The 12984-nt window shown below is 63.5% G+C and overlaps 3 protein-coding genes across 12 annotated transcripts in view; 2 read left to right on the top strand and 1 right to left on the bottom strand.

Annotated features, from left to right (window-relative positions):
- Window positions 1-636, top strand: part of DGKZ (diacylglycerol kinase zeta) — a 41667-nt gene extending 41031 nt beyond the window's left edge. For all 7 annotated transcript variants that reach the window (XM_039226928.1, XM_039226931.1, XM_039226929.1 and 4 more), the window contains one exon: window positions 174-636. In XM_039226928.1, the coding sequence (XP_039082859.1) occupies window positions 174-290 (117 nt within the window). In that variant the 3' untranslated portion in view covers window positions 291-636. The remainder of the gene's footprint in view (window positions 1-173) is intronic.
- An 860-nt stretch (window positions 637-1496) lies between these two features.
- On the top strand, window positions 1497-4355 carry MDK (midkine). Of its 4 annotated transcripts, XR_005527512.1 has the most exons (6): window positions 2189-2281; window positions 2610-2686; window positions 2845-3012; window positions 3137-3298; window positions 3689-3885; window positions 4014-4355. XR_005527512.1 is itself a non-coding variant. In XM_039226934.1 (5 exons), the coding sequence occupies exons 2-5, from the start codon at window positions 2611-2613 to the stop codon at window positions 4037-4039; spliced, it is 432 nt and encodes a 143-aa protein (XP_039082865.1). In that variant the 5' UTR covers window positions 1497-1618; window position 2610; the 3' UTR covers window positions 4040-4355. The 4 variants fall into 4 exon arrangements, 3 of the variants coding, with proteins under 3 accessions (XP_039082865.1, XP_039082866.1, XP_039082864.1); XM_039226934.1 differs by lacking the exons at window positions 2189-2281; window positions 3689-3885 and adding an exon at window positions 1497-1618; XM_039226935.1 differs by lacking the exons at window positions 2189-2281; window positions 3689-3885 and adding an exon at window positions 1497-1680.
- Window positions 4346-11978, bottom strand: CHRM4 (cholinergic receptor muscarinic 4). The gene is made up of 2 exons (XM_039226932.1): window positions 11907-11978; window positions 4346-7021 (listed from the first exon to the last, which is right to left on the bottom strand). Exon 2 carries the CDS (start codon window positions 6990-6992, stop codon window positions 5556-5558), a length of 1437 nt encoding a protein of 478 aa, XP_039082863.1. The 5' UTR covers window positions 6993-7021; window positions 11907-11978; the 3' UTR covers window positions 4346-5555.
- Window positions 11979-12984: the final 1006 nt, after the last annotated feature.

Raw genomic sequence — 12984 nt, 5'->3', positions numbered from 1 at the left:
CTGCCTCCTAGAACCCCGAAGCTATCCTTCAGGCAGCACAGTCCAGGGCGGGAGGGGCGGGGGCGGTTGACAGCCTGGCCTTTGAGGCTTTCCCCTCCCCCACCGGCAGCCTGGAGGGATAGTCCCTCAGGTCAGTAGGTCCCTGAGCTGATGGCAGCAACCCCCTCACCCAGGGCGACACCCCACGGCAGCGGGCCGAGAAGGCTCAGGACACCGAGCTGGCTGCCTACCTGGAGAACCGGCAGCACTACCAGATGATCCAGCGGGAGGACCAGGAGACGGCCGTGTAGCTGTGACAATGCTGTGGCACCAAGGAGGGGTGGGGCCAGCCTGAGGATGAGCCCCCTCATGGCCAGCCTCGTGGCCACATTCCAGTCGGACTCCCGCTGGCAGGCCCCAGGGAAGGGGCCCGTGCTGCCCCCCTGAGGAGCCGCCCAGGCCTCGGGCTGGACTCTGAGGAGTGGGGGGTGGGGGGTCTCGTCTGTCCCCCTGAGGCTCCGGCCTGACCCAGGCCTTAACAGCGGAACAGGAAACTGGACTGGGCTGGGCAGGCGTTGGGGGACCAGGGGCAGACCTCTTCAAGGCAGCCCTCGCCCTCACTGCAGCAGGTGCCCTCCGCCGGGTTCAGGGGTAGACGGGGGGGGGGGGGGGGGGGGGGGGGGGGGGGGGGGGGAGGGCAGAGGGGCTCGAGGTCCTATTAGGGAGCCTCCAGGAAGAGGCTGCCTAAGCCACCTGCTCCTTTAGGGCCCCGCCCTGAGCCTCCTGGCAGCTTGGGCCCTCTCTCCTGCCCGACCCCACCCTTCCCAGGGCCTCCTCCCAGAAACAGAGCCTGCCGCATTTGCCTGCCCGCTGCCCTGCTTGGCACCTACCCCCGGTGACCCTCCCTGTGTACCCAGTCATTTCATCGCCGCCTGACTGTGTGGCCTGGGGGTTGGAGTGGGGCTCTCGTGGTGACATGTTTACAGCTGGGTGTGACTCAGTAAAGTGGATTTTTTTCCTTTCTGCTCTTCTTTTTTTTGCCGGGAAGGTCTTCCAGAAGCCGCGGGGGTCTGGTGGAGGGGTTCTGGGCACCCTGGACCCAGACCCTTTTCGGGGAGGTGGGGAGGGGGGAGTCCCAGGGCCTGGCCGAGACCTGACCTCTGCCTGGCTGCCGAGCTCGGCGGGGCCGGGGGAGGAGCTGATTTCCTCCCGCTTCCCGCTTCCCGCAGGGACGATAACAATGAAAGTGAAAGAGAGGTGGGGCGGGGGTGAGGCCTGGATCCTTTGGCCCCTTTGCCCTTTGGCCTTGGCAAGCCCCCTCCCCCAGGCCTGTTGCTTTTACTGTTAAGGGGGCCAGGTGAGGTGATCCCCCAGGGTCGGAAGGGGTGGGCGTTTGCAGCCGCTGCCGTGGCTGGGTCTGGAACTTCTCAGACGGCTCTCGTCAGCTCCCTAGCTTTACCAAATCCAGCCTGCGGGCTCCTCCTCCAACAACTTCCCCCAGCTCCCGCCCCCGAAAACCTGCGCGCCTGGAAAGGCACGCCGTCCCCCGCGGCCAAGCGCCTCCTCTGGGGCTCTGCGTCCCAGGCTCCCCCGACACGGAGCAGAGCATCTCCCTGCTCGCTCGGTGAAGCGACCCTAGGTGGGGGCTTACGCTCCTTCCCCCAGCAGCTAAGGGGGCGCAAAGGGCCGGTCCTCGACGGGGTTAGTCTTCGGGGGACGGAGCCGCACACAGGCTGGAACGCGGGCCCCTCGCCGAGCGCCGGGACCCGTCACACCCCCGGGGCCCCGAGCTCCCTCCCAGTCTCCATCCTCGCGGTCTCCCCTCCCCAGGAGGAGAGGCCGGCGTCCAGCGGGGAAAGAGGACGGCCCCAGGGAGGGGGCAGAGGCGGGGGCGGGAAGCTGGGGCTCGGGCAGGGGGCAGGGGCCAGGGGTGCAGAGGCAGGACAGAGGCGTGGGGCCGGGAGACCCCGGGCTCAGAAGATGGGGGACCGGCAGAGCCGGTCGTCTGAGCGCGGCCGGGCCGGGCGGGGCGAGCCGGGTGGGGTGCGGGGACCCGCGGCGGGAAGCAGGGGTAGAAGCGCCGGGGGCGCGCGGGGCGGGAGCGGAGGCGGGGACGCCGGGGTCTGGGGGCGGCGCGGGTTTGAGGGGTGGGGGCGGGGCGGGTTCTTCCTCGGTGGGGGGGGGAGGGGGCGGGGGCCCATGTGACCGGCTCAGACCGGTTCTGGAGACAAAAGGGGCCGCGGCGGCCGGAGCGGGACGGGCCCGGCGCGGGAGGGAGCGCAGCACCGCGGGCAGCGAGCGAGTGAGCGCGCGGGGTCCCGGCGGGCGTGCGGCGGCGGCCTCGGCCCCTCGCCCGCTGGGCCCCAGCCGCCCTGGGGGCCGGAGGCGGGGTGGGGGTCTGAGCTGCGTCCTGGGCTCCAGGCCGCCCCCAGGGAGTCGCCTCCGGCTGTGCGCCCCGGCCAGCGGCGAGGGGCCGGCCCCAGAGTCCTCCCTCCGCCGCTGCCGCCGCCCGAGGGCCTGGACTGTGGGGACGGGGGCGGGAGGTGCGCGCGTGCGGCCCCCCGTGGGGAAGGGGGCAGGCGGGGGGGGGGGAGAACTCTGACACGACCTCTCCCCCGCCTCCCCCCCAGGATGCAGCACCGAGGCTTCCTCCTCCTCGCCCTCCTCACCCTGCTGGCGCTCACCACCGCGGTGGCCAAAAAGAAAGGTGATACGGGGTGTGGGGCGTTGAAGGCGGGCTGGAGACGTGAAGCTGGCAACCTCTGGCCTGGCCTCCGGGGTTCCGAGCGCAGGACCCCAGGAAGCGGCCCCCGAGTGAGTCTCTCGCGCCGCGGGGTCCTGAGCTCCGTTCCCCGTGTGTCTTAGACAAAGTGAAGAAGGGCGGCCCGGGGAGCGAGTGCGCTGAGTGGACCTGGGGGCCCTGTACCCCCAGCAGCAAGGACTGCGGCGTGGGTTTCCGCGAGGGTACCTGTGGGGCCCAGACCCAGCGCGTCCGGTGCAGGGTGCCCTGCAACTGGAAGAAGGAGTTTGGAGGTGAGGTGGGGGTGCAGGCGGAGGGCAGGAAAGAGGGAGGGGGACACAGCCTCGCTGAAACCTGGGCAGGGCTGTGGCCTCCAGCCACCGGGCCGCCCGCTGACCCGGGGCACTCTCCCGCCAGCCGACTGCAAGTACAAGTTTGAGAGCTGGGGAGCGTGTGATGGGGGCACGGGCACGAAAGCCCGCCAGGGCACCCTGAAGAAGGCGCGGTACAACGCCCAGTGCCAGGAGACCATCCGCGTGACGAAGCCTTGCACCCCCAAGACCAAAGCCAAGGCCAAAGGTCAGGGAGGTGGGGGAAGGTGCGGGGTCATTGCAGGGGGCTGCCACCACCCGTGAAAGGGAATGGTTAAGCCTGAAGTTTTGGACTTTGGCGAGAGACTTCGGGACATCTCTGCACTTGGTTTCCCTGTCTGTAGAGCTAGCTTAGGTGGGCACATACCGAGGGGAGGGGGAGGGGGCGCAGAAGGGACTCATGGGTTGTTAAATCTTCTGGCCCGAGTGGAAGCACAAACCTGCTCTGTTATGTTAGAGCATTTTGCTTAGGGTTCAGGGAAGTTGACCTGGAAGGGCTTGGCTTTGTCATCTCTCCAGCCAGAGGGAGCACTGGGTCAGCTTGGGTCCTTTCTACTATCAGAAGGACTTCACAGCCCACACTTCTGCTATCCCTTAGCCCGTTCCTGATTCACAGCAGCCCAGAGAGGACCTCAGGGCAGAGGTGAATCAGCCCACTTCTTAGGTGAGGAGGCCGAGGCTGGCTGAGGGCTGCCGGGGCCAAGAGCCGAAGGTTTTCTGAACTTCAGTGAAAGTAGAGGTTGGCGTGGGGCAGGTCCAGCATCAATATGGCTGCACTGTCCCACTGGCCACCAGGTCAGCTGATCAAGAGCCACTAGGGGGCAGAATTTTCTCTGTAATGTATACGGTGGGGGGGGGCGGGGGGGGCGTCTCTCTTGGTGACCAGGACTCCTCTAACGCATTATTTCTCGCTTGTATGACAGCCAAGAAAGGGAAGGGAAAGGACTAGCGGCCGCGTCTGCATGCCGAGGAGCCCGTGCCCTCCCTCCCACAGGGCCAGGATCGAACCTACCAGTGCCTTTTATCTACTCGTTAGCTTTATCAATCATTCCCTGCTTCTTCCCTTTCACTTCTCCACCCCCAAGCGTCCCAAATGGGGAGGGACAAGGCAGTGTGGACCGCTTGAGCCTCCTGCCCCAGAGGGATGTAATTCCCCGTACCCCCTTTTCTTCCCCACAAAGATGCCATTACTAAGAAACAAATAAACTGTTGTGTTGTTGTTTTTCCCAATAAAAGCTTTTCTTTTAATATATAAAAGCCCCTTCCCAGGGAGTTTGCTGTGGTAATTTGTTGGGATGGGAACTGGTGAAGGAGAGGGAAGGCTGTAGGGACTGTGGCTTTCAGGGGCTGGGGGCTTGGTGGTGAGTGCTCCCAGGGCTCATGGGAAAAGCAGAACGGTTTTGAAAAATTCTCCCAGGGCCCCTCCTGCCTCCTGAAAGGGGGTCCCCATCAAGTCCCCTGAGCCTTTCGGTCTGGTCTTTCCAGGGGCCACACCAGGGCTGGGAGGAAACCTGGAAGATTCCCTAGAACTGACACTCCCTGTCTCAGCCACACTCAACCAAAGGCCTTTTGGTACAGCCCACTACCACTAGAAGGTTCTGTCCGTTGGGAGAGAAGAGATGGGGGCTGCTTGCCTGCCTCACTACCCCGGCCCTCACTGTCACTGAAGCCTGTGAAGGTCAAGTCCACCCCCATTCTCCCCTGTGACCCAGGCCTCCTCACGCTCTGCAGAAGCCTGCTGGGAGAACTCAACAGGATCGGGTGCGCCTCTCTGCTCAGCATGGGATCTCAGGAAGCCGGACCTCCATTCCTGAGTGTGCACCCCTGACCTCCCAGCTGCCCTGTCCTGAACTGAACGTGCAGGGCTGCGAGGGGGATGTGGCAAGGGGCCCCCAGAGCCCGCTCACCCACCCAGGGCCTGGCTGAGTGGCTGCCCCTGGAATGGGACCTGGGAGGAGGGGCCGAGCCTACATGCGGGGTGCAGCTGGGAGAAAGCACCGACTACAGCACATGGGGGACCCTAGCCTTCCGCTCCCTGCCCAAGCCTCCTTTCCAAAGCATCGGCTCCTTGGCTCCTCCCCCGGGGGGCGGGGGTGGATCCTGGGCCTTTACTTCCCTCCAGATGTCATTATTTCAGCCACGCTGGTGGGTCACAGTGGGGCAGGTGCCCCAGGAGGCAGTGCCTCCCAGCTCCCTGAGGGAGGGCAACAGAGGTGGGCCAGGCAGTCTTGGTTCAGACGCTTCTGGGGCTGAACCTCCTCAGCCTGAGCAGAGATCTGGTCTCTCTGAATCCTGCCAGAGATTCTTCCTGAGCCTCACAGGGTCTTGGGGACCTCAGTTCTCCTCTTCAGTGAACACGAACACAGAGAGATGCTTCCAAATCTCTCCCTGACGGCCACGTGAGAGACCACATGGCTCAGCACACACACATGACCACCAGCACCTTCTGTGGCACGCCCGCCTGCCTACCTGGCAGTGCCGATGTTACGATACTGGCACAGCAGCAGATGCCTGAAGGTCTTTTTAAAGGTGGCGTTGCAGAGGGCATAGCAGGCAGGGTTGATGGTGCTGTTGACGTAGCAGAGCCAGTAGCCGATGGACCACACCGTGTCGGGAATGCAGCTTTGGCAGAAGGTGTTAACCAGGACCATGACGTTGTAGGGCGTCCAGGTGAGAATGAAGGCCAGCAGGATGGCAAAGATGGTCCGCGTCACCTTGCGCTCCCGGGCCGCCATCTGCCGCTTCTTGCGCACCTGGTTGCGGGCAATGCTGGCGAACTTGCGGGCCACGTTGGCTGCCGGGCGCATGCCAGCTGGCGTGGCGGGAACGATCTCGATGGCTGTCACGCACTCATTACCCGTCTGCTTCGTCACAATCTGGATCTTGGACCATTTGGAGGCCGGGTTGAGGGCCCGTGGCTGTAGGGGAGGGGCGGGCATGGCAGGTGTGGTGGCGTCTGTGGTCGACAGCTCTGTGGGTGGTCGTTCCTTGGTGTTCTGTGTGGCACTGCCGGAGCTGGACTCATTGGAAGTGTCCTTGTCGGCCATTGGGCGCGGCGGGGGTGGCAGGGCCGGGGGGGGCGCCTCCTCTAGCTTGCCGTTGCGCAGCTCCTCTTGAGCGACTTCCCCTGGTGGGGGTTTCTTGATGCTCTGCTTCATCAGGGGGCTCTTGAGGAAGGCCAGAGTCTTGGCCTTCTTCTCCTTTGGGCCTTCGGGCCGGTGCTTATGAACCCGGCTGCGACTGGCCAGGGAGATGTGAATGTAGAGCACCGTCATGATGACCACGGGCAGGTAGAAGGCAGCGATGGCTGTGCCGAAGGTCACTGCTGGGTTGGACAGGAACTGGATGAAGCACTGGTTGTCTGGCACTGTCCGCTTGCCCACCACAAACTGCCAGAACAAGATGGCGGGTGCCCAGAGCACGAAGGACAGGACCCAGGCAGCGGCGATCATGAGGCCCGCCATCTTGGTGGTGCGCCGGGCTGGGTAGGTAAGGGGCTTGGTGACGCAGAAGTACCGGTCAAAGCTGATAATGAGAAGGTTCATGACAGAGGCATTGCTCACCACGTAGTCCAGGGCCAGCCACAGGTCACAGACCACGGCGCCCAGAGGCCAGTAGCCCTTGATGATGTACACGGTGTAGAGGTTCATGGAGAAAGCGCCTATGATGAGATCGGCACACGCAAGGCTAAAGAGGAAGTAGTTGTTGACTGTCTGCAGCTGCCTGTTGACCTTGATAGACAGCATCACCAGGATGTTGCCCACGACAGTCACCAGACTCAATGAGCCTGTCACTGTGGCGATGAAGATCATCTCCACTGTCTCATAGCGGTTATGGGTTGATGTGACCAAGCGTACAGACTGGTTGCCTGAACTGCCGTTGACTGGTGTGAAGTTCGCCATTTTGGTTAGCAGCAGTGCGCGGGCAGTGTCTGGAGAAGGAAGGAGAGAGAGAGAAAAGGGTGACCTCTTGAAGCGGATTACAGAGGTAACTCAAGGTGACAGAGAGACATCATTGTGCAGAACCTTAGAGGACTTTGACCCACCGCTTCCTCATTCCTTCCTTCCTTCATCTCTGACCGAGTACCTACTCTGTGCAAGTACTGTTCTAGGCTTGGAGTTATAGACGTGAAAGAGACACACAGCCCCACTCTCACGGACCTTACAGTCTGATCAGGGCAGACATACAAACATGTAAGCAACAAAAAAAAGTGCTAGAAACAAGGCAGGGCAACAGTATGGTGAGTGCGTCAGAGGACAGACACGGATGCTTCCTTGCTGGGTGATCAGTGAAGGCCTCTCCAAGGAGGTGATATCTGGACAATGGTGAGGAGGCAGCCATGTGAAGAGCGGCAGAGGTGGTTTGGTCAGAGCAAAGGTCCTGAGGCATGTGTGGGGCACAGACAGAAGGCCAGTGTGTGCGGGCCCCAGAGAAGCCATGGAGAGGGCTTGAGTGGTCCCAGGGGTCGCATGTAGCCCTGGCCAGAAGTGTTCATTCATTCACCTCCTATGTCATTTTGCAACCAAACATCACCAAGGGGGAACCTGGTTCAATCCTTATAGAAGGTACTGGGGACAAAGGCAAGAATATGTATGAGCAGCTAACACTTCACTGTCTACTAAGTGTCCGGCACTTTCTGTACTTTTTATAAATACTAATTTCTTCCTCACGACAAATCTGTGAGGTAGAAACCTTGGTTTTTCACTACTTACAGAAGAGGAAACAAAGGCACAGAGATGTTAAATAACCTGACCCAGGTTCCACAAAGTCCTTGACGTGTCTCCGGCCCAGGGTTAAGTGTTCTGGCAGAGGGAGGCCTAAAGAGCCACAGGAGGCAGCGGTCCCACCTCGGGGAGGGCTCCTGGGATGACCAGACGGGGCATGGAGTGGGAAGCCTCAAGGATGAGGAGGAGAGTGCTGTGTAGAGAGGCTGGGGAGGTACATGCCATTGAGATATCCGGCCACCCCCGGCCTCCCGCCCAGCCTCAGGGCAGGGGAATTAGGGACTGTCCGCAGCCAGCGGGAGTGGTCAGCCAGCGGGAGTGGTGGGGGCTGAGGACCGTGAGCAATCAGAAGCCTAGAAGCCTAGAGGGCCCTCCAGCCAAGGAAAGGCACACATGGCTTCCAAGGGGCCAGGGCCAGCCCTCACCCCGACTGAGAACCCAAAGGAAACGCAAAGGGACCCCGGAGTGTCTCGGTGGGGGGAAGAGAGGCAGTGCTGCAGGGGAGCCTGTGGTAGCTAGAGCCCCCCCACCCCCACCTGGGCCCACCAGCACACACAGTGGGCCCCCCCCAAGCACACGGCCTGCAGCCCCCCCCCAGGTTCCTCTTCATCTCTCCCCCGCCTTCCTCTCCCATACACGTGAGAGAGGCCCACGCCTGGCGCTCTGTGCCAGGGCAGCCGTTCAGCCCAGCCTCCTTCACACCCGCCAACATGCACACCATTACACACACGCACACGGGCCCCCTCCCAGCCCCGCCAGCCCCGAGCACTGTCGTATACACAGCGTCCGTGTGTGAGAGAAAGAGAGAGGGAGAGGCAGCCGGTGTGGAGGAAGGAGCACTCCCCCTGCAGCCCAGGCTCCAAGGCCAGCAGGGTGGAGCTGCGTGGTCTTAGACAAGCCACCTCACCTTTCTGCCCTTCTCTTGATCATTCGCAAACCAGAGGGGACTGGGGCCTGAGACCCCTCCCAAGCAGCTATGGGGATCAGCAAGTAGCTTTCCATCTCCAGCATGAAAATGCACTGGAGGCTGAAGGCACATACCAGGGTGACACCCACCCCCCACCCAAGCCTGGCCTCGACCCCCCTCACTCACCATTGCAGACACAGCCCCCGCCTCCTAGCCTGGCATTTCATGATCGCCTGTCCAAACCCTTGGTTCTCAGGAGGACAGGCTCAAAGAGGGGTGTGGCCACCACCAAGGTCACAAACGGGTCAAGGGCAAAGGCTAAATACCACGCTCTCTGGGGGCTCTGACAGCTCCTTTCAGCTTTGAGAGCTTCAGCTGTCACCCTCTGAGCTGGGAGGGCAGAAGCCAGCGGCAAGGAGAGGCTGCCCTCCCCAGGCCCGTGCAGGCAGGTGCAGGGTGGGCATCGGTCCGCCAGCTCCAAGGAGAGCCTCGCGTTAGCCTCCCCAGGCCAGGACACAGGCCAGCAAGATGGCAACAGGGCTGGAGGTGCCACATATGAAAAACATTAACAGCCCTGGCTTATTGAGTGTTAACTATGAGTCAGGAACCCCTCTGAGCTTTTTATATAGATTATCTGGTTTAATCCTTGCAGAAGCCTGATAAGGCAGCTACTATTAGTATCCCCATCTCACTGATGTTAAGTATCTTTCTACAGATGAGGATAATGTTAATTAACTTGCCCAAAGTCATCCAGTCTGTAAGTCGCGGGGCAGGATTAGAACCCAGGATCCACCTTCTCAAGCTCAACCTGCCTCCGTTTGATTTCCTGCCTCTACTCTCCACTGTTCAAAACCAAAGAACTAAGGATCCCCTCCCGCTCCCTGCAGGCTCCCCTACTTAGCCTTCCCAGAAGAAAAGAGACTTCTTGTCTCCATTGGGGACATCTTGTCTCCAAGGAGGAGGCAGGTGGCTTAGTTCCGCTCTGGGTCCGCTTGGGGAAGCTGTCAGCGGCAGAAAAGGTGAAGCGTGGTGTCCCCCGCCCCCCACCGCACCGTCTTTCTGGACCCCACCTCGGGGGCCTCCCGGAGGCATTCAGACAGCAACTCTCTCTGGGGCGTTTCTCTGATCCAGGCCCGCCCGAGATCTGGGAAGGCAAGCAGCCGCTGCCCAGGGCTGTGCACACCGCTAGATGGCAATGTCGAGCCCTGGGTGCCAGCTCCGGACTCCCGGCGGGCGGCCGCTCCTCGCCGCCGCCCCCAGCTCCAACGCGACCGCGAACAATGAGGAGGCTCCAGGGAAGGGCCTCACAGGGGAGGGACGAGGTTCGCCCCACCCAGCCACCGAGAGCTGCCCTCGACTCGGCGCGGGTTCAGTGGTGGGAAAGTTAAGGGCGCCCGACTTCCACTCGGCCCCGCCGAGGAACGTGTGGGCGGGAAGGCGAGTGCGAGTTCTGTTTGTGTGTGATTACTGGGGAGCGCGAGTAGAAGCTAGTAGCTGCGTGTGCGTGTGTGTGCGCTCGGCCACGCCTGGATACCAGTGTGCCCGTGTGCGCGTGAGCAGGCCCGTGCTATGTGGACACGTGCTTGTGCATGCGTGTGCGGTCCCGGAGTGCTTTGGCCTGGTGGATGCACACGATTCGAGTGTGCTCTGTACCTTTGAGTTTGTGTACAGGAGCAAAGGCAGGGGCCACAGCAGGCGCCCTGGCTCCGTCCAAAAGCCCCTGCCAGGAGACTCCGCTCAGACCTTGGCTGTCTCAGCGCAGAGATCAAGTCAAGAGCCAGTGTCTGGATCGTGTCCCGCTCGTGGGTGGGGAAGGGTCGTGGCCAGGACGGCAAGGTTAGACTGCAATCTGGGCTGCAACGGGTCTCCTGACCTTGGGGCATCGTCTTAGCCGGCGCCCAGCGGTGTCCCGTTTCTCAAAGCTGCGGTGTGGAGTCCCAGCCTGCGACCGACTTCTGTCGAGGGGCCGCTGCTTGACTCGCCCCACCAACCTTACAGGGCACCAGGCTCAGTTCAGCGTGCCCACTGAGCATTATGGCCAAACGGCACCCAGTCCACGCGAAGGAGTGTACCGGCAGCACCCTCAAAACGGGGAGGCCCAGCCAGGGCTGGGGTCAGTTGAGTGTAATATTTTCCCCCTCCCATAACCCTGTGCCCCGCCGGAAAGGCACCTTCTGGCCCTAGCATCTTGAGTGGGCACCCGGTTTCTCAAACCCTGGGCCTGGGTGGACCTGGAGGGGCGGGATGGGAGTTATTATTTGAGCTCATCTAGAGGCCCCGCCAGGTCTCCGTCCTGGTGGATGGGGCCCTGGTTCTCTGGTGCCCCGCCCTCCCCCCAAACCCCTAGCACGCAGTTCCTGCAGCCTCTGGGCGTGGGCACCATGCTTTCCCGGGTTCTGGAGCACCCCCCCCCCTTTCCGGACGAGAAGGGAGCGCGTGCTCCAGACGACGTGGGGAGGGGGTTGGGGCGTGGGTCCTTGGTTCTTAGCCATTCACTCTAGGGTTCTGGGAAGGCTGTGGCCCCTGGGGCGCGAGAAAAGACTCAAGAGTTCACTGGAGGGAGAAGGAGCTCAGGCAATTTGGCATCGACATTGCGCTGACACTTCCGCCACTGGGCCCGGGGCTTGGCTCTGGCTCTCCCGGGCTCGGAGCCTGGGCAACTGCAGGGAGTAGTCCTGGAGTGGAGGAAGGGCACCAGGAGAGGGTAGGGGTGTTTCCGTCGGGGTTCAAGGTCGCGGATGGAGGACTTCGTGGACCGGAGTGGGCTGGCAGCTCCGGGGGTGGGGGGCGGGGAGACGGGCGGGAAAAGGGCTCCTTAGGGCTCCGGAGCCTGGCGCCCTCCAGAGCTGCCAGTGGGAGGGCTGGAGTGCGGGGTCCCGCCCCCGACGGCTGCCCCTGGCGCCTTGAGGGCTGTGGGCGGGCATCCCCTCCCCCGACCTCCCGAATGTCCATTCCTTCCCAGAGGCGCACCTGGAGAAGCTTCCCGAGACTCTGGGTCTTTCTTCCCGCGGGGACCCTCACCCACCGGCCCTGTGCAGCTTCCAGCACCGTGTTCACCCCCAAAGGAGCCTGGGGCCCCGTCCCAGTGGGAATCGCCTCCGGGGAGCCTTGGAGTATCCGGGAGCCCCGCGTCCTTCTCCCGCAATCGAGTCCCCCCGCCCCCGCTCCGCCGCGGAGTCACTTACCAGACACCTCCGCCCCGCTCCCCTCGCACCTGACAGACGGCGGGACCAGAGGGCGGCCCGCGGGCCAGCGGGCGGGGCGCACGGCCCGGCCGCGGGCCGGGGGCGGGGACGGGGTACCGAGGGGCGGCCCCTGCTCCGCCCGCAGCTCCCGGCGCTGTGGCTTCGACTCGCGCTCACGCTCGCACTTTTCCCCGAGCCGCGTGATGTCACGGGGAAGCAGCCAATCCTGGTGGGGCCGCGCCGCCCGCCCCGGACCGGCCACCCAACTGCGACGCGCGGGGGGCACCACCCGGGGCGTCGGGGACCCCAGTTACGCGCGCCCCTCACTGAGCCGGCCTGCAGCTCCCAGCTCGGGCACTGTGGGGGGCACCGCCCACGGTCAGCAGTACGGCTTAGAGGGGGGCGCTGCCCTCCTGGGAGGCAGGGATGGGGGGAGGGTGGGGTGTCCGCGTTGTCATGGGGACGCGGCGCCCCCTCGCGGGCTGGGGAGGGAGCTGGCAGCCCCGTCTGGCTGCGCTCTCCGCCTCCGCTCTGACCAAGCACCCGGGACCCGGAGGTGGTCTTGCGCTCAGCCGGGACCTCACTCCTTACGGGTCCCCGCTCACAGCGGGACCTCGGAGGCGCGAGTGTTTGACCCTAACAAGAGGTTACGGGTGGGTGGGGTCGGCTCAGCTGTCACGGTTCCGTCGGGGCGGAGAGCCGAGGGCCGGCAGTATCCAGTCTCAGGGCGGCATGTTGGCCGCCGGGCAGCCAGAGAAGAGGGGCGCCGTCGGGGCCGGGGAAGGAGCTGGAGAGAAGACAAGCAACAGTCCGCCAGGGAGAGAGGAGCCCGCCCATCGCACACAATCCCCGCTTGGCCCCCCACCCCCACCGCCCGGCTCCCTAAGTCCAAGCTGGGGAAGGGGTGCGCATCCTCCCTCCAGCCCCGGGATGCGACGCGAACCCATTCAGCCGCGACCTGGAGGGCGAGTTCACTGATGCCGGTGAGGGAAAGCTGATTGCCCAAGGTCACCTGCACGGAGCCCGGAACGGAGACCCCAGAGGGCGAGCTGCCGGTCTCAAGGTCTCCGCGAACCTC

This window comes from Hyaena hyaena, unplaced genomic scaffold (genome assembly GCF_003009895.1).
Source record: "Hyaena hyaena isolate Hyena2069 unplaced genomic scaffold, ASM300989v1 scaffold_23, whole genome shotgun sequence".
NCBI lineage: Eukaryota > Metazoa > Chordata > Mammalia > Carnivora > Hyaenidae > Hyaena > Hyaena hyaena.
This window is presented reverse-complemented; position numbering and strand designations above follow the sequence as displayed.